The 21,566-nt window shown below is 39.0% G+C and overlaps 2 protein-coding genes across 2 annotated transcripts; both read left to right on the forward strand.

The window, feature by feature from the left end:
• Positions 1-15,975: 15,975 nt before the first annotated feature.
• Positions 15,976-19,803, forward strand: LOC124293434. Its single transcript, XM_046734287.1, has one exon. The coding sequence runs from the start codon at positions 15,976-15,978 to the stop codon at positions 19,801-19,803; it is 3,828 nt and encodes a 1,275-aa protein (XP_046590243.1).
• A 495-nt stretch (positions 19,804-20,298) lies between these two features.
• Positions 20,299-21,252, forward strand: LOC124293435. Its single transcript, XM_046734288.1, has one exon. It carries the CDS (start codon positions 20,299-20,301, stop codon positions 21,250-21,252), a length of 954 nt encoding a protein of 317 aa, XP_046590244.1.
• The last annotated feature ends 314 nt before the right edge of the window (positions 21,253-21,566 follow it).

A 21,566-nucleotide genomic window follows, 5' to 3' on the forward strand; every position in this document is an offset into this window, starting at 1 on the left:
GACTTTAGGCCGGTCACAACTAAGATTTTCCGAACGCTACTATTGCTCGAGAGGGCTAATCCGGGTTTACGTCCACGCACTTCGCGACTTGACAGACGTAAGACATGGCTGCTTGGGCCAGAGGGTATTAATAGGGAAAAATCTGCAGTTGCAACAAGTTGCAACAGTAATTAGCCAATTAAGTGCGGGGGCGACCTCCCGGTGTCCAAATCTACACGGTCAGCGTTAGTTCGCGCCAATCGACGGTGTTCCGACGATTCTCAATCTCGTCGCTTATACGTACAAGATGTTAACAGAAGGTATCTTAAGATAATTCTCACGCATTCATCCACACATCTTAACAAAGAATCTATTTCAATTTGAGGGTTCCAAAGGTAGTGGTTTATCCTAATTATTGATGATAATTTTGACTTAAAAAGAGAGATATTCCCGGGCTGAGCGCCGCTGTTACTAGGTCAGTAATTTTATAACGCGATTCCTGGTGTCAGCAAATAAGATACAATGTCAGCGGATGCCGAGGACTGTACGTGACCCTATTAGAATATGAGATTGTTATGAAATAATTAAAGAAATGAAATGAAATGGAATTTTGAAAAAGGTACGCCAAGGCAGTACGTCGGGGCGTAACATCCCTCCCCACTTAGAAACCATCAACGTCCCCGTTGATGAATAGTTGAAGGCCAGTAGGTATATGAAAATTGAGAGTCATCAAAATGATAATGTGTGTGTGTGTGTGTGTGTGTGTGTGTGTGTGACAATAATAATGATGAATAAGGTATTATATAGATATATAAACAAGTTTCAGGTCGGCGGGAGAGTAGCTCTCTGTGATCAGTAAACTGGTCAGCCGGCCTTTACATTAAGGACAACTACATCTTAGGCTAACGTAAGGGAGTAATATCATGATTAGAGGTGGAATATCTTAGAACATTGTGACAATCGTTGCTACCGCAATTTAGGATGTAAGGTCGGCGGGAGAATAACTCTCTATGATCAGTGAGACTGGTCAGCCGAGTTCTTCATAGCGAAAATGACTTATGCGAAACGTTGGTGGAACGGCTAGTATGTTCTGCGTTGGTTGACATTTGGCTTTGGCGCTGGTGCACATCAGGTGTACCGTGTCCTTTGATTGGTGAGCGAGGTCTGGATGCTCGGCTAGTTGGAGAGCCTTTCGCCTTGGTAGTGGCCGGATTCCGTGCATTCAGATCTTTGTGGTGGGCCCAGTATTATGTGACCCACTGACAGTCGTAGTCGTATGTGTACCCTCGTAGCGGATACTCATTAATAGGTTGACGAACAGGAATCCTGGCAGTACTTTGAAGTGCTGCCTTGTTTTGGCATCTGGGTTCCTTTGGAGTAGTGCATTCTGGACCCAAACAGCTCATCGACTGCATTCAGCCACTCGAACTCGCCTTTTCTCCTGTTAGGTTTTGTAAAAGTTTTCACCAAATTGCCATTTACCTTAAATAATTGCCGAAGTTCCAATGGTCATTTTTTTTTTTTTTTTTTTTTTTTTTAATATACTGTAGCATTTTTAACGTTAATTTGGAATGAAAGGAATTTGAAAGAAAGGAAAGGTTTCAAGGTTAACATCACACTGAGTTGATCCATTCAGAAGCTTCTGAACGAACTCTAAGGGCAGATCAAGTTCATCGCTGAACTTCCCTCTTAGGTGTTAGGCTTCAAACTTAGAGCTAGTTACAGTTGAATATCCCTCGTTGCGGTTGGTCACGCCCCATCCGTTAGCGTTAAGCTTAAAATTACTTAGAAATATCCCAGGATTGTTGGTAAATGATGTGATCATGTAGTCTTCCAAGTTCGTTTCCCTCAATATCCAAAATCCGATAATTAATAAGGTAAATTCCCCTAATGAATCCATGGTATTCTTCCTCCTTATTTCCTCGAAAATGAATGTTCATTACTCCCCATCTCTTATTTGTAGTCGCATTAATCAGTCTACAATGCGTTCCATCAGTGAGCCAATTCGAGTTTGTCTACGTGTTTAACGAATCTTTCACCGTTGTTACCTTCTAATACTACATTATTGTTTTCCAAGACTTTAACAATTCTATATGGACCTTGGTATCGCTTGCTAAATTTTCCTTTTCTAGCTTCTATTTGTACGCGTACCATGTCTCCTGCTTTGCCTTTGAATGGATGTACTGTCCGATCGTAATACATTTTCGACCTTTCCTTCGCCTGCACTAAGTTGGTCGCAGCCAGGGCCTGCATTTCGTTTAATCTGATCATTAGGTCTTCAAGATACGAGTTGTACGTTAAATGGTTTTCATCAGTATCAAACGAAGTTGGACAGCGAGCTATTCTTCCGAAAATTAGCTCATACGGTGTAAAGTTTGTGGCTTCATGAACCGCCGTATTGTATGAAAACATAGCAAATTGAACTAGTTCATCCCAATCGTCAAACTCATCAATATAATGTTTAATGTACTCTGTTAAAACAATATGACTACGTTCTAATGCGCCATTTGATTGTGGTCGATAACTGGAAGTGGTAATATGTTTAATTTTGAAAAGTTTAGCTAATTCTTGTAATAGTTTATTTACGAAACTTGTTCCTCGATCTGTTAGAATGGTTTTAGGCGATCCAAAATGCAAAATCAGGTGTTTTACCATTGCGTGAGCCACAGTCTCAGCTCTTATATCGGGAATAGGCACAGCGATACAAAATTTTGTCAGATTATCCTGCATAGTTAAGATATGCTTGTTGCCACTAGGGGTCTGCGGAAGTGGACCTACTGTGTCTAGCGAAATTTTCTCAAACGGCTCAGATGGAGTGTCCGTTATTAGCATTGGCTCTCTAGTCTTTACGCGAACTAGCTTGTGTTCTTGACAGCTTTCGCATCTCCGAATGAAATTACTGATATCCTCTCTCATTCGTGGCCAATAAAATCTTTCGCGGATTCTTCGATATGTTTTGGTCACGCCTTTGTGTCCTCCCATTAGTCCACTATGCATTTCCGAAATTATGCCCAGTCGTAATTCTGATGGTGGTATCTCAGTTATACCTGAACAGATTGTAATGTCTATGTCTTCGTCTTCAAAAATATCTATTAATAAATTTGAGATGTCTATTGACAGTTCGTCAGTCATATCCCCTAATTTTGAAATTCTGAATGTTTTTATTTTCAAATCTAATAGAGTCGTTTTCAAATTTCCTAAAGCTACCTTGACGTTATGTAATTCAATTTTGTCAAAATGTTTTCTTTTAACTACGAGGCTAAATATGCTATATTTTCCCGTTTTTGTAATAATGACTTGGCCTAATTTTGGTTTTGCATCACGATGATCGTCTGCATTTATTAATTCCAAATCGTTTAATAGTCTGCTGACTGGTGTAGAAAATTCTGAATCTGTTGATATGAAATGTACATAATTGTCTTTTCTGTATGTCAAATTTTCACGACTGAATGAGATTCTATTCCCTGTATGGTAACCTGTTTTTGGAAATTTTAATGGCGATACTGTTTCTAAATCTGGTGGTATACTTTCCATGATTTCAATTCGCGTTGGTAAATCTCGGAATTCTAGTTGCGGCTGTAAACGCCTTGGCGTTTTGCTGACCTTGCTTTTTACTGAAATGTCCCCCGTCTCGTTCAACTCAGGTATCATATTCAAAGGATACGGGGTTGAGAGTGCTATTGGTCTGGGTGCGACTATAGGTGTTGGTAATGCCGATTTCTGCAAAGGTCGACTAACTACTGACTCATTCAAATTAGTTTGATTGGTGTTAGTCTGTCCAGCCTCGCTATTGTTTCCTTGATTTCTATTAACTTTTTCTAAAAATTTTTCAATTTTGTTATTTAGTTCGTCGTCATCCGTCTCGTCTTTTTCGTCGAGTACCTCACGTATGGTTTCGTTTAATTCTTCACCCTCTGATATATGGCCTGGTAACCCTACTTCATCTGCATCCGAGTGACTGGAGTTGTCTAGAAGACTCCTCTCGTGCAAGGTCTTATCAAAGAGTTCAAATGAATCTTGCAACTCCTTCGGATTCAGATTACTTCTTTCGCGCAAAGATTTATTAAAGAGGTCAAATGATTTCCTCAATTCTTTAGGATCTATAGATAATTTAGCTTTACGACTCGCTTCTGTTTGCAAAAATACATCATCATCCGAATCGCTATCTCTATCACGCGGTGATTTTCATTTTATTGTTATATTTTCAGGCTCAGAATCAGATTCAACGTCGTCGTCGTCAATCTGAACGTCTGTTTGTTCAGGTTGTTGTGTTCCCTGGGATGTAGTAGGTTGTTCAAGACCTAAATTCGGTAATACACTTCTTTGCCTCCGGTAGGCCGGCGGTTCGGAAAATTCATCGTCGGATGAGTCCTCAGAAACAGCTTGCCTACTTCCTGCTGTTGTCCTAGCTCTCGATCGAGTTCTTGTTGAGATCGCGTTCTCATCAGGCTCTATGGTAGTCTTTGTTTTTGGACAGAATGTTTCGTCAGCTGATTTTTTCCTTGGGATCGAGTCTGATTTTGCTAATGGACGCTTTATTTTTGGAGCAGGTAGTTTTGAAATTTTCGAATCGATGGGTAATATCTTCCATTGGTTCGGTTTAGTACTGACCTTCAAGTTTGACCCAGGGTTCATAATAGTAAATATCGTCTGGAGTTTTTGATTCTCTATTAATTTTAAATTTGTACAAGCAAAAATTTTGATGCCAGTTCCTCCAAAAATGAATCGTAACATGGTTCTTACTTTGTTCCATGCTAGTTTATCTAGACCGCATCCCATTCTAGGTATTCTAACTGTTTTAACAGAGTCATCTTCTAAAATTTTCCGAAAATTGATCAGACTGAGGTACATGTCTTCGTATTCTGGTTTGTCCCAAAAGTTTAATTTTGTCATAATGTAGTAAATTTTCTGATCTGGCAGTTCTAATTTAGCTACTGAATGCATATCGGCTTGACTGCGAAGGTGTTCCGGTACCCCATACTTCTTTCTAAAATCGCTTGCTATACCGGAACTCATTTCAAGATCTACAGAAACGGTATGCGCATAATTGTCAAGTCTATCAAAAACGCTTTCGTGTACTTCAATAATGTTTGGATTTTCAATATCAGCTGTTCTAATTATTTTCAAATAGTCTGAATATTTTGGAAATGAGTCTACAGATTTAATTATTAGGTTGTCACTATCGTTTCCACTATCAGATGACTCCGATGATTGGGTAATACCGTCGGTAACAGGGACTGGATTGCGCGACAATGCATCTGCGTTACTGTTAAGTCGTCCAGCCTTGTGTTTGAATTCATACTCGTTATCTCGTAACTTGAGCCTCCATCGTATTAGTCGCTGCCCGGGATCTTTAATCGAGTCGATCCAGCGCAATGGCTCATGATCACTAACCAGTATGAATTTTCGGCCATAAAGGTAAGGTCGAAAATGTAGTACGGCATATAGAGCTGCCAAACACTCTTTCTCAGTTGTAAAATAATTTTGTTCCGCTTTGCTCAGAGCACAAGACAGGTAGGCGACGGGCATGTCATAACCGTCCACTTCCTGGCTCAAAACGGCTCCGATTGCATAGTCGGATGCGTCGGTAGTTAACGTGAATTGTTTTTTGAAATTTGGGTACTGCAAGATAGGATATTGGCATAGATATTTCCTTAAAATTTTGAAACTTCTCTTTTGATCTTTTCCCCAAATAAATGGTGATTCCTTCTTTAATAAATCTGTAAGAGGCCTAGCCTTTCCCGCAAAATCTTTAATAAAACGCCTGTAGTAACCGGCTAGTCCCAGAAATTGTCTAATGTTCTTAGGATTTTTAGGTTGTGGAAAATGTCGAACCGCGGTAATTTTCTTCGGGTCCGGTCTAACTCCTGATCTGCCAATAATATGGCCTAAATAAGCCACTTCTGTTTTTAGAAATTCACATTTATCTGGTTGTAACGTTAATCTAGCGTCTTTTAATTTGTTAAATAACCGGCGGATTTTCTTGCCGTGTTCTTCTAAATTCTTTGCATAAACTACGATGTCGTCTAAATAAACGAAAACTTCGACTCCTTGTAGTCCGCGTAATGTTCGATCCATTAATCTTTGAAATGTAGCGGGCGCGTTTTTAAGCCCTTCAGGCATTCTAAGATATTCGTAATGACCGTTTGGTGTTGTGAATGCGGTTTTTGCTCTATCTTGGGGGTCCATTTCAATTTGTTGGAAACCGCTGGCAAGATCGAAAGTTGAAAAATATCGCGCTTCACCGAGATGATCAAGAATGTCTGTAATGTTAGGTAATGGATACGCGTCCCCAATTGTCTTTTCATTCAATTTCCGAAAATCAATTACCATGCGCCATCGTTTTCTACCCGCAGAATCTGGTTTTTTGGGTACAATCCACACGGGTGAATTATACGGTGAATTTGAAGGAACTATTATTCCGTTGTCAATTTTAATTTTGATTTGGTTTTCAATCTCGGTTTTGTGAATTGGAGGGAACCGGTATTGTCGCGTATTAATCGGTATATCATCCTCGGTTGGTATACGATGCTGAATTCCGGGTGTAGATTTTAATTTATCTCCAGGTAAATGGAATAATTCCGGATATTCCTCAATGATATCTAATACGTGATCGCGTTCCTCTATATTTAAATGATCTAGATGCAATTTTGATTGAATTTCTGTAAATCGATCAGTCACTACAGGTTCTAAATTTAAGTCTTCTGAACTTGAATCGTGATATTCATGCTCCTCCGGAAAGTTGTGATATTCAAAAGGTATCACTTCCTGTGGTGGAATCTCTATCTCAATATCTCTATCCAAGGTATTAATTGCAAGAACATGGCATACGCCATCTTGTACCGAGACTGCAGCCTCACCAATGTATACGCCGTCTATGGTTTCTACGCGTGGCAAATATGCTTCTTTTGTGCCACAACTGATTACGTCAATGCCAATGGCTTGCTTTGTGCGCGCACGAATTTTAAACAAACGTTTTTGCGGTTTTGTTTCGGTATCGGAATGTTCTTCGTATCCGATAAATCGTATCGGTCTAATCGGGTCAGTTTTCGTTACCAAGGTGTTATGTGTAAAAGAGATCTCAGCCTTACGCTCGCGCAAATAATCTTTACCTAATATACCGTCGCAATTTAGCAAAAAGGTTGACCGTACGACGTGAAATTTACTTGGTTCGTTTTGTAAAGTTAAATTTGTTATTCCCAAAGTTTTAACTTTGTTGGTTGTTATTCCCGTTATCATAGAAATTTCGTCTACACTGATTAAAACGTCAGGATGTAAAACATTAGCTTTAATTAGACTGATATCTGCGCCGGTGTCTATTAGAAAAATTGCTGAGTGTTCTTTTAATTCAGGAGCTGTCATCCTGATCAGTGGCGATTCTCGATCTGGTCCGCGCGTATCGTTGCACCGGCCGGCGGTTCCGCGAAACGGACCGTCGGTTGACGCTCGGGCGTCGCGTACCTCGCCGTTGCGTCCGGACGACGAGTCGCGTTCAAGTTTAAAGATTCAACTGTTTGGGACGTTCTACGCGGAGATGGTGATCGTGTTCTGACGTTCGAATTATCAAACCTCGCTTGATTAAAACCGGACTGCTGATTCAGGTCGTATGAACGGGTGTTTGAATTTGGCGAATTCGATCTGCCCGTATTTAAATTTGCTCCCGGCGATCCCGATCTCTGTGGAATCGATGCAGGGTTTATTGTGGGCGGATATCCATAAGGTGGTAAATACGGATATGTCATCGGCGGATATTAATACGGGTATTGTGGAAAATAAGGCGGATATTGATAACCACGCGGTTGCTGGTGCTGAAACTGTGAGTGAGCGGGCATCTCGTATGGGTAATAACCCCTTGGTTCGGGTGATCGTCGATCGGCGACGTTTGCCGTCGGGTGTCTGTACATTGCCGCGTTCGGCGACGGGCTTCTCGCGCGTGTCTCCGCTCCGTCTGAGATGCCGTAATTCGAATACAATCGCGGCGCGTTATTTTGGTTATAGATCATTGGAGAGTTCGGTCGCGGAATTTGTACTCTCTGCGTTTCTCCGGAAGATATTATTCCCTGACGCATACGATTTTCTGTTTTTCGCGCTAACTTAAACGCTTCTTCCAATGTCTTTACACGTCCTTCAACATATCTTTCGATAGCTTCAGGTAGTCCTCGAATATAAGCATCCAACGCGTTCACTTGTAGTACTTTCATTACCGCGTCGACCTCAGTTTTTCCGTACTCGTCTTCTAAAGCTACGCGAGCTGCACTGATCAAGATTTTTAATCGATCGTAGAAATCGCTCACGTTTTCATCACGTTTCATCCGTATATTCGCGATCTCTTGTTGATAATACGGATAAGTCTTTTCGGCTGCAAATCGACTTTTCAGATGTTTTATTAATTCATTGACCGTATTGAAAGTTTCGCCATATGTACTGTCGCGAGCTGCTCCTTGCAATTTTCCTAGAACGCACTTTACATATGCGCCTTCTGAATTCGGCGGAACATACACTGAACCGTTTTGCACGTCTTGTGAGAAATCTTTCAAACGAATGTTTTTCCCGTCAAAATATGGAATATTAAGCGTACTGTGTTGTAGCGCGAAGCACTCCACCATTGACGCCATCATTGCATTACTCGCATCTAGGGCGGATACATTGGTTCGGTCCGCGCTCTGGTTTCCCGTTTCGTTAGGCATTTCAAAATCGAGAAAGGTTGTTTATGCACACGAAATAATTCAGGCCAATTTCAGACAAATATTGGGAACACAGTTAATACACAAATGACCAGTGGAAAATTCGGCAATATACGATATCAGGATATTATGATATATACATACAAGTACACAAGTAATAAATCGAAGAGTTTCATGCACAATTTGTCGTTGATTATAGTAATTATTATCTAGAAAGAAAGATACTTGTTTTTTTTTTTTTTTTTATGCGTTTGACCAGTTTTTCAATTTTAACACAAAAATTGAAATTTAAAATTTTTTTTTTTTTTTTTTTTTATTTAAACAAATCTCACTTTTAGCAACAAAATCCCACCGCTGCCACCAAATCTTGTGTTACGTGGGGGTGAGGGTGTACTGAGCCGTGGTAGTTAATGATTAACTGAATAATCAAGCTCCCACGTAACGCCAATGAATAATTATTAAAACTAAGAGAAGACCTACCTTTCGATAAGCCGGTAATTTGTAGGATCGTGTTGCTATAGTCCTGTACAGGTCTGTGAGGTTTGTTTAAATTGTTGAGGCAATTTTATAATAAAGAAAGTGGGAAGAAGGTCGTTCAAAATAAATGTTTAATATGATTCAACTGGTAAAAGATGAAGTATATTCTGTTTCTGTATATGAGCCGAAAATAACAATTTATAAAGTGTTCAAATTCATACAAATCGTGTGTTATAATATTCTAAAGGGATATTATTATTTGGTACCAGGAACATCTACTCTGAACGATGGTTAACTAGCTGGTCGTGATTATTGGATTGTATCTCTCTTTTTAGATTATCTTGAATCAATTATATATATATTATGGTTAAGTCTTATTCGTTAATTCTTGGAAACAATAAGTACGATTTAATTGGGGGTAGTGAAGCTAGCCACCAATTCTAGACTTGATTTTGAATGAAAATTACTGAAGTAGATTTTGATTATAAAGGTGAAACAAGAATTCGTTTAATTTCGAAGATTAACACTCGGATTGACTTAGCTTTAGGTGAATCGGTCGACGAGATTGAGAGCCGTCGGATCGTGTCGGTCTGCGTCGGTAGAATGCTGGACCAGGGGCCTCACCTCAAGTTTGGAAGAGTTGATCAATCGAACGGTGTTAAACGTCGGTCACTTAGTCTTTTAGATTTGGAATTATATTTAAGATTACCTGATTCAATTGAATCAGGGCCGAACTCAGTTTAATTATGGAAAATGGAACTGCATAAAAATGTCTATTCACAGAAAAGATGAGATTTAGTAAAGAACAGGAAAGATGGAAATGTAGAAGAAAGTGAGTCTCTTGCAGCTAATAGAATAACTGAATGCTCGAATTTAACGAATTAGCGCGAGACTTTAGGCCGGTCACAACTAAGATTTTCCGAACGCTACTATTGCTCGAGAGGGCTAATCCGGGTTTACGTCCACGCACTTCGCGACTTGACAGACGTAAGACATGGCTGCTTGGGCCAGAGGGTATTAATAGGGAAAAATCTGCAGTTGCAACAAGTTGCAACAGTAATTAGCCAATTAAGTGCGGGGGCGACCTCCCGGTGTCCAAATCTACACGGTCAGCGTTAGTTCGCGCCAATCGACGGTGTTCCGACGATTCTCAATCTCGTCGCTTATACGTACAAGATGTTAACAGAAGGTATCTTAAGATAATTCTCACGCATTCATCCACACATCTTAACAAAGAATCTATTTTAATTTGAGGGTTCCAAAGGTAGTGGTTTATCCTAATTATTGATGATAATTTTGACTTAAAAAGAGAGATATTCCCGGGCTGAGCGCCGCTGTTACTAGGTCAGTAATTTTATAACGCGATTCCTGGTGTCAGCAAATAAGATACAATGTCAGCGGATGCCGAGGACTGTACGTGACCCTATTAGAATATGAGATTGTTATGAAATAATTAAAGAAATGAAATGAAATGGAATTTTGAAAAAGGTACGCCAAGGCAGTACGTCGGGGCGTAACACATCCATATAATAGAATATAAATGAAGGTAATTGAGGTAAATCATGTAATAAAATAAAAAATGATTATGAATGGAAGAAACCATGAAAGAACGAAATAGAATAAAAAATAAGCCGATGATTAGAAATATTTAGGATTTTCCTCATAATTATACATAATTTTAAAAAATTGAGATGATGTGACATAAAATTTTTTTTTTTCAATTTTTCTTTTTTTCAAAGTAAATTGAAAATTATAATATACATATATATATTTACATATATATATATGTATATATATATATATATATTTATTCACATATATTTTTATTATACATCTATATATTAGAATATAAATGCGGTAATTACGGTTAATCATGTAATAAAATGAAAAATGATTATGAGTGAAAGAAATTATGAAAAAATGAAATAGCATAAAAAATAGGCGGATGATTAGAAATATTTAGGATTTTCCTAATAATTGTAATAATTTCAAAAAATCGAAATAATGTAAAAAAATTTTTTTTTTTTTAATTTTTCTCTCTTTAAAAGTAAATTGAAAATTATATTGTAAGTATATATATTTATATATATATATATGAACATATATTTGTTCACATATATTTATATTATACATCCATATAATAGAATATAAATGAAGGTAATTAAGGTAAATCATGTAATAAAATGAAAAATGATTGTGAATGGAGAAAATTATAAAAAAATGAAATGAAATAAAATATAAGCGAATAATTAGAGATATTCAGGATTTTCTCATAATTATACATAATTTAAAAAAATTGAAATAATGTGAAAAAAAATTTTTTTTTTTTTAATTTTTTTTTTTTTAAAAGTAAATTGAAAATTATAATATACATATACATATTTACATATATATATATGTATATATATATATTTATTCACATATATTTATATTATACATCTATATATTAGAATATAAATGAAGGTAATTAAGGTAAATCATGTAATAAAATAAAAAATGATTATGAGTGAAAGAAATTATAAAAACATGAAATAGAATAAAAAATAAGCGGATGATTAGAAATATTCAGGATTTTCCTAATAATTAGACATAATTTCAAAAAATTGAAATAATGTGAGAAAAATTTTTTTTTTTCTATTTTCCTCTCTTTGAAAGTAAATTGAAAATTATAATATACAAAGGTGTATATATATATTCATATTATACATTAATATAATGAAATATAAAATATGATCGTGAATGAAAAAATTATAAAAAAATAAAACAAAATAAAATATAAGCGTATGATTAAAAATATTTAGGATTTTTCTAATAACTGTCCATAATTTAAAAAAATCGAAATATTGTGGAAAAAAATTTTTTTTTTTCCATTTTCCTTTTCTTAAATGTGAATTGAGAATTATAATATAAGTATATATATTCATATATATATATATATGAACATATGTTTGTTCACATATATATATATTATACATCCATATAATAGAATATAAATGGAGGTAGTTGAGGTAAATCATGTAATGAAATAAAAAATGATTATGAATGAAAGAAATTATGAAGAAATGAAATAGAATAAAAAATGAGCGGATGATTAGAAATATTTAGGATTTTCCTAATAATTATACATAAATTCAAGAAATCGAAATAATGTGAAAAAATTTTTTTTTTCAATCTTTCTCTTTTTAAAAGTAAATTGAAAATTATATTACAAGTATATATATTTATATATATATATACATTTATATATATTCATTCACATATATTTATATTATACATTCATATAATAGAATATAAATGGAGGTAGTTAAGGTAAATCATGTAATGAAATAAAAAATGATTATGAATGGAAGAAATTATGAAAACATGAAATAGAATAAAAAATAAGCGGATGATTAGAAATATTCAGGATTTTCCTAATCATTATACATAATTTTAAAAAATTGAAATAATGTGAAAATAATTTTTTTTTTCTAATTTTCCTCTTTTTAACAGTAGATTGAACATTATAATATATATATATATATATACATATATTTATTCACATATATTTATATTATACATCCATATAATAGAATATAAATGGAGGTAATTGAGGTAAATCATGTAATGACCTAAAAAATGATTATGAATGAAAGAAATTATGAAAAAATGGAATAGAATAAAAAATAAGCGGATGATTCGAAATATTCAGGATTTTCCAAATAATTTTACATAATCTAAAAAAATTGAAATAATGTGAAAAAAAATTTTTTTTTTCGATTTCCCTTTTTTTAAAAGTAAACTGAAAATTAGAATATACATATATATGTTTATTTGTATATATATATGTATATATATATACATGTATATATGTATATATATATGTGTGTATATATATATATACATATATATGTGTATATATATTTATATATATTTATATTATACATTAATATAATAGACTATAAATGAAGGTCATGGAGGTAAATAATGTAATAAAATAAAAAATGACAGTAAATGGAAAAAATTATAAAAAAATAAAATAAAATGAACAACAAGACGACAATCAAAAATATTGAGGATTTTTTCAATAATCATGCATTTTTTTAAAAAATTAAAATAATGTGAGGACAAATTTTTTTTTTTAATTTCCCTTTTTTTAAAAGTAAATTGAAAATTATAATATACATATATATATTTAGAGTAAAAAATGCGAATAAACGAAAAATGATTACGAATTGAAAAAATAATTGAAAAATGAAATAAAAGAATAAATAATCGGATAATTAGAAATATTTAGGATTTTGCTAATAGTTATGCATAATTTCAAAAAATCGAAAGAATGTGAAAAATTTTTTTTTTTTATTTTTCCCTTTTTAAAAGTAAATTGCAAATTATAATATAAGTATATATATTTATATATATATACACATATACATATATTTATTCACATATATTTATATTATACATCCATATAATAGAATATAAATGAAGGTAATTAAGGTAAATCATGTAATAAAATGAAAAATGATTATGAATGGAAGAAATCATAAAAAAATGAAATAGAATGAAAAATATGCGGATAATTAGAAATATTTAGGATTTTCCTTACAATTATACATAATTTTAAAGAATTGAAATAATGTAAAAAAAAAATTTTTTTTCTTCAATTTTTCTCTTTTTAAAAGTAAATTGAAAATTATAATATACATATATATATTCACATGTATATACGTAGATATACACAGGGTGTCCCTAAATTGCCTCCCACGGACTAGCCAGCATAATACCTCGTTAAAATCCAACCGAGAATTTCTTTTCCGGAAGATCGTCCGACGCATAGTTTTTGAATTATAAGCGATAGCGCTAGGCCAACCAGAGTGCACCATTTCATCTAGATTTGCCGCCACGGAAATTGCTGTTTTGTTCGTCTGGGTGAATTATCATTATTTGTTTACGAATTAAATATCGGCACCTCCCCTCTTTCGCTGCTGTACCCCTTATGCTCGAGGATGCGCTTCTGTTTACACACACAAGTGTGCGCCCATGGATGTGCGGCCGGCAGCGTATGCCGCGGCAACAATACCGAGGTCAGCGCTCGAGAAGGGGTACAACAGGGAGAGAGGGGAGGTGCCGATATTTAATTCGTAAACGAATAATAATAATTCAGCCAGACGAACAAAACAGCAATATCCGTGGCGGCAAATCTAGATGAAATGGTGCACTCTGATTGGCCTAGCGCTATCGCTTATAATTCAAAAACTACGCTTCGGACAAGCTTCCGGAAAAAAAATTCTCGGTTGGATTTTAACGAGGTATCATGCTGGCTAGTCCGTGGGAGGCAATTTAGGGACACCCTGTATATATATTTATTCACATATATTCATGTTATACATCTATATATTAGAATATAAATGGAGGTAATCAAGGTAAATCATGTAATAAAAGGAAAAATGATTATGAGTGAAAGAAATTATGAAAAAATGAAATAGAATAAAAAATAAGCGGATGATTAGAAATATTTAGGATTTTCCCAATAATTATACATAATTTCAAAAAATTGAAATAATGAGAGAAAAATTTTTTTTTCTTCAATTTTCCTATTTTTGAAAGTAAATTGAGAATTATAATATACATATATACATTTATGTATATATATATATATATACATATATATGTGTATTTATATTTATATATATTTATATTGTACATTAATATAACAGAATATGAATGAAGGTACCGGAGGTACATAATGTGATAAAATAAAAAATGACTGTGAATGGAAAAAATTATGAAAAAATGAAATAAAACGAAAAATAAGCGGATAATTAGAAATATTTAGGATTCTCCTATTAATTATACATAATTTTGAAAAATTGAAATATTGTTGAAAAAATTTTTTTTTTTTCAATTTACCTCTTTTTGAAAGTAAATTGAAAATTATAATATACATATATATATATATATATATATATATATATATAAATATTTATTTACACATATTTATATCATACATTCATATAATACAAGATCAATGAAGGTAATTAAGGTAAATCATGTGTTTCGGCAAGGTATCGAATAGTTAAATGTGTGTCTCGCGACACTCAAAATCGTCCTCGTACATTTACGCACACTCGCGTGCAATGTTTACTTGCCGTCTCTGCGTCAAATCTCGCCGCTTGCCCGTGTCGCGACTCAAAACTCATCAGCTGTATCTCATGTATTGTCTACTATCTCGAAATCATGTATGTGTATAATCTATGTGTTCTCTCGCTCTGTAAAATCGCCACTCTCTGTAACGTTCTCTTGCGATACGGTTTGTATCGCCTCATCAAAACCAACAAAAATCTAGTTTATCGGCATTCATTATCTCTCTCCATCTCAACATCACTTTCGTTTCATTCACACTTGTTCTCATCACGAATTCGCGGATCCCACGTCGATGATCCATCTCTTTTTGCCATCTCTCTAAACATTTTTTGTGGTCCTTCGAGCCGGATCAGTCGCGAATCGAATCGGATCATTCGCAAATCGAGTCGAATCTTTCGAATCGTTGCGACTTACGAGAAAACGAATTAGCTAGTGAGTGAAACGGAACTATCGCGTGTGCATCAAGTTGCGAAAGTTCACGTTATCAAAGTGAACAATCTCGTTATCGGTGAAAACCATCAACAAAAATCAGTCGCGTCCGTTAAATTCAAACGTGCGGTATCCTCTGTAGTGACCGTGACTAAGATCTGAGCGTCAACAACACCGATCTCTCGAAGTGTGAATCGCGTCGCGCTACTATCAGTGTGTTTGTGTCTCGTTCGTGAGAACTCAGTTCGTCGCGTGAGTTTAAATCCTCTCGTACATCAACATGTCGATCGAAGAACATATCGAACGTCAAAACGACTACATTTGGCGCATCTCTCGTGCCGTCGACAACCTGCGCAAGCTCGGCGAGGCAAAAATCACTTACGGGCAGGTGAAGTCGCGGCTTAATGCTTTAAATTCAAGTTGGAATAAGTTTCAAGAGAATCACGAAAAGATCAGCGAGATCAAGTTCGCAGCAAAAGGTGATCAACTCGAAGCGATAAAAAAGCTTTCGTACTTCGCGAAAGATTATTACGGGCTGTGTGAAGAGCACTTCTTGAGTGGCGAAGGAGTGATGCTTGATCTTCTCGAATCGCTAAAACCTGCGCCTGCAGCAACCGTGCAAGCCGCTGCAGCTCCTCAAGACGCACCAGCAGGAGGATCATCAAAACGGTTACCGCGTATCGAACTGCCCACTTTCGCGGGCAGCTACTCAGAATGGAAGCCGTTTCACGACCTCTTCTCGTCGATGGTTCGCGAAAATTCGCAACTTTCGGAAGTGGAAAAGCTGCACTACCTCAAAACCAGTGTGACCGATGAACCGTTACAACTTATCAAAAACATTTCTCTCACCGCAGAAAACTTCCCTCGAGCCTGGGAAACTCTCGTCTCACGGTACGAAAACAAGAGACTTTTGACGGATTCTCATCTCGCGACACTTTTCGCGATTCCTCGTGTCACGAAAAAGTCGTCATCAGAACTGAAGAGCTTGCACAGCAACACTTGCGAAGCTCTTGGCGCGCTCGAACTTCTCGATAGTCCCGAGAAATTAGGGGATCACATCATCGTGCACATGACGATTCGCAAGCTCGACCCAGCATCTCTCGAAGAATGGGAGAAAAGTGTTAGCGAGAAACTCGAGCCCCCCACGTTTGCGGAGCTCAAGGCGTTTCTCATCGGTCGCATCCACACCCTCGAAGCCGTGGAGCAAGCTCATGCTCATAATCATATCGCGACGTCGAAACCACACTCATCGCAAGGAAAGTCAAATCTTCAGACGACAAGGTCACATACAGCGCAATCAAAGGAACAGTCGTGTGCTTGTTGCAAAGGCAACCACTACATCGCGTTCTGTTCGACCTTTCGCGACAAATCTCTGGATCAAAGAAGGGAAGTGGTTTCTGCGAAAAAGCTTTGCTTCAATTGTCTCGGTCCACATCAGCAGAAGGACTGTCGATCCAACAAAACGTGTCGCGTGTGCAACGGTCGACATCATTCCTTGCTGCATCGAAACTCTTCCTCAATCTCGACAATTGCTAACAGCGGCACATCTCAAGTTCAGGCTGCAGTAGCGCAACCTGCAGTGCAGAATGCACCGATCTCGAATAGCGCCTCTCAGGTGAGCAACCACTCAGCTCAGCCTACAATGATCAAGCGCTCTCCAGTTCTTCTCGCCACAGTGCAATTGATCGCCTCGAATCCGGAGACTGGAGAAAGAATCATCGCTCGCGCTCTACTCGATCAAGGATCCGAAAGTTCATTCGTCACGGAGTCGCTAGCGCAACAATTGCGACTACGTCGGCATCAAGCAACGATACCGATCATTGGCGTCGGAGCTCATCAATCGGCAGTGACTCGCGGCATCGCGACATTGCAACTCCAATCTCGTGCTCACACCTCGTTCTCGTGTCAGGTGGAGGCACTCGTGCTTCCACGACTCACATCGTATCTACCCTCATTTCGACTTCTCGTCGAAGACTGGCCTCATCTACGAGGACTCAACCTCGCGGATCCAAGCTTTGCACATCCCAGTCAAATCGACGTAATTCTCGGAGCTGACATCTACAGCAACATCATTGGTCAAGGAGTTCGAAGAGGAGCACCAGGAACACCAATCGCGCAAGAAACTCAGTTCGGTTGGGTCCTCTCCGGCTGCGTTTCAGCGGAAGCAGCAAGCCCCTCGTATGGCGCAGTCCAAGGCTTCCAATGCTCCCTCGATCACGAACTGCTCGATCTCGTGCAGCAGTTTTGGAAGCAGGAAGAAGTGTCGAAACCTTTGGCACTAACTTCCGAAGAAGAGCGTTGTGAGCAACACTTTCGCGAAACGGTTTCTCGAACTATGTCCGGTCGTTACGCAGTTCGGCTGCCGCTCAAGAACAATTCGGTAGAGCTCGGCAACTCGCGGAATCCCGCGCATCAAATGCTCCTTCGTTTGGAGAAACGGTTCGGTAGCGACGCGAAACTCAAGGAGGCTTACTCGAGCTTCCTTCGTGAATATCGTGAACTCGGGCACATGCGTCGCGCTATCAATACACCTGAAGACAATTCCCGCGTGTTTTATCTTCCCCATCACGGTGTAGTTCGCGACAGCAGTTCAACAACAAAGTTGCGTGTCGTGTTCAACGGGTCTCAAAGAACCAACCTCGGACTCTCTCTCAATGACAATCTTCTCGTCGGTCCAAAAGTGCAAACCGACCTCGCGGACGTTCTCTTACGATGGCGACAATATCCAGTCGCGTTCTCATCAGACATCGTCAAGATGTACCGACAAATTTTGGTCCACAATGATGACCAAGATTTTCAGCGAATCCTCTGGAGGGAAGAACCAGAGCTACCGATTGAAGAATATCAACTGACTACGGTAACGTATGGTCTTGCAAGCGCTCCGTATCTCGCGATCCGTGTTCTTCATCAACTCGTTCAGGACGAAGGTAAGCAGTATCCCTTTGCGAGCCACGTCATTCTCGAGAACACGTACGTCGACGACATCCTCTCAGGAGCAGAGAACGTTGATCAAGGTCGCGAGAAAATCAACGAACTCAATCAATTGCTCAAGGCGGGCGGCTTTGAACTTCAAAAGTGGACTTCAAGCCACTCAGAAACTCTCGTTGACATTTCTCGAAACCATCAAGAGATCGCGATGCATCTGAATCTCGATCAAAGTCCATTCTTTCGGGCTCTCGGTCTTGCGTGGAGACCAGACATCGACGCGTTCGCGTTCTCTCCGCAAATTCATCAAACTCGGGACAATTTCACGAAACGAAAAGTTCTTTCACAAACCGCGCAGCTCTTTGATCCTCTCGGATGGCTCTCGCCGATCACGATCAGAGCCAAAATCTTTATGCAGGAATTGTGGGCACTCGGTTTCGACTGGGACGAGCCGCTCTCAGCTTCATTGTCCTCGCGATGGATCGAGTTTCTACAAGATCTTCAAGGCATCTCAGCTATCACCATCCCACGATGGATCGGTTTAAGTTCAGCATCTCTCGGGATAGAGATCCACGGTTTCGCGGACGCCTCTCAAAGTGCATTAGGCGCAGTGATCTACGCGCGAACGTATATCAACACTCACGAAGTGCGCGTTTCACTAGTGTGCGCGAAAACTAAAGTAGCGCCGCTAAAGAAGGTGACAATTCCTCGTCTCGAACTCTGTGCTGCGAATCTTCTCGTCCGGTTGATGTGTCATGTGGAAAAGACTCTTAATTTCGAAAACACCCCGGTTTATCTGTGGACGGATTCCACAGTCGCGCTCGCGTGGATCAAAAGCCACCCATCGCGGTGGAAGGAATTCGTTCGTAATCGCGTAACGGAAATCCAAGAGTTCGCGCGCGCTCGTTGGTATCACATCTCGGGTCTTGAAAACCCCGCTGATCTTGCGTCTCGTGGTGCATCTCCGGAGCAACTCCAAAAATCAGAACTTTGGACCTTCGGACCATCCTGGCTCTCGAAGCCTTCTGTCAATTGGCCATCCTCATCTCCGCGACCGGAAGAAAACGTTCATCTCGAGGAAACAAAAGGGCTGTCGACGCACATCGCAACAGCTAAGCCGCTACAAATCTGGGATCTCGTCGATCGCTACTCAAAACTATCGACTCTCTTCAAAGTCACATGATTGTGTAAGCGCGCAGCAAATCGGTTCCTCGCAAAGACGACATCGAATCGCGTAAACACGTCTATCACTGTCGGACCGATCTCTACTCTCGAATTGAGCGACGCCCAACTGTTTTGGACCAAGGTGACCCAGCAGGCGTACTTTGCAGAAGAAATTCGCCAAATCGAGACCAGCTCAAGTCTCACTCGAAGTCATCCACTATCGCGACTCACGCCGTTCATCGATTCGAACGGATTCCTCAGAGTCGGTGGTCGACTGAATCACTCATTGCTTTCGTATGACGAAAAGCACCCGTTCATCTTGCCTCGCGAATCATCGTTCTCCACATTGATCATCGATCATCATCATCGGTTGACGCTCCACGGAGGTCCGCAACTCACTCTCGCTACAATCCGACAGCGGTACTGGATCCTGGGAGGAAGAGTACCGATCCGCATGTTCATACATCGTTGCGTTCCTTGTGCGCGTCATCGCGCCACCCTCAGCAGCCAACAGATGGGCCAACTCCCTCAGTCTCGAGTCACGCAATCAAGGCCGTTTCTTCACTCTGGCGTTGACTACGCTGGTCCATTCTCGATTCGAGCCTCTCGCGGAAGAGGAGCGAAATCATGCAAGGGATATATCGTTATCTTCATCTGCTTCACGACCTCGGCTGTGCATCTCGAGCTAGTTTCGGACTACACGACGGAGGCATTCATCGCGGCGTACAAACGCTTCACATCTCGACGAGGAATTTGTGCCTCAATCGCAAACGATTGTGGAACGAATCTCGTCGGCGCAGACTCAGAACTTCGCCGTCTTCTCGCTGCATCGTCAAAGGAGTTCTCAGAAATCGCAAACATCCTCGCATCACACGGAACCCAGTGGCGGTTCAATCCCCCTTCCGCGCCTCATTTCGGTGGAAAATGGGAAGCCGGAGTGAAATCAGTCAAATTTCACCTCAAACGAGTCATCGGAGAAGCTACTCAAACGTTCGAGCAATTCGCGACGTTCCTCACGCTAGTAGAAGCCACGCTCAATTCTCGACCTCTTTGCGCTATCTCGGACGATCCACGGGATCCAAGTGCCTTGACTCCAGGACACTTTCTCGTCGGCTCAGCATTGAACACAATTCCTGAGCCGACACTCATCGAGGAGCCAGCTCAACGGCTATCGCATTGGCAACACTCGCGTCAAATGCTGGAGCATTTTTGGAAACGGTGGAGTACGGAGTATCTTCAGTCCTTGCAAAACCTCTCGAAATGGCAGACTCATCACGGGAACATCAAAATCGGATCCATCGTTCTCGTAAAAAACGAAAATCTACCTCCATCTGTGTGGCCCCTCGCGCGAGTGATCGAAGTGCATCCGGGAACCGACGGTCTCGTTCGCGTTGTGACCGTTAAAACGAAATCCTCTGTGTTAAAACGTCCTATCGTGAAATTGTGTGTGCTTCCAGTGTCCTCTTAAGACAATTATTGACTCTAAGAATAAATAACGCACGGCGGGCGGCATAATCTAATTTCGCGATCGTTACCGATAGCGAAGCGGGCGGTATGTTTCGGCAAGGTATCGAATAGTTAAATGTGTGTCTCGCGACACTCAAAATCGTCCTCGTACATTTACGCACACTCGCGTGCAATGTTTACTTGCCGTCTCTGCGTCAAATCTCGCCGCTTGCCCGTGTCGCGACTCAAAACCCATCAGCTGTATCTCATGTATTGTCTACTATCTCGAAATCATGTATGTGTATAATCTATGTGTTCTCTCGCTCTGTAAAATCG

The sequence above is a fragment of the Neodiprion lecontei genome, chromosome 3, assembly GCF_021901455.1.
Source record: "Neodiprion lecontei isolate iyNeoLeco1 chromosome 3, iyNeoLeco1.1, whole genome shotgun sequence".
Classification (NCBI taxonomy): domain Eukaryota; kingdom Metazoa; phylum Arthropoda; class Insecta; order Hymenoptera; family Diprionidae; genus Neodiprion; species Neodiprion lecontei.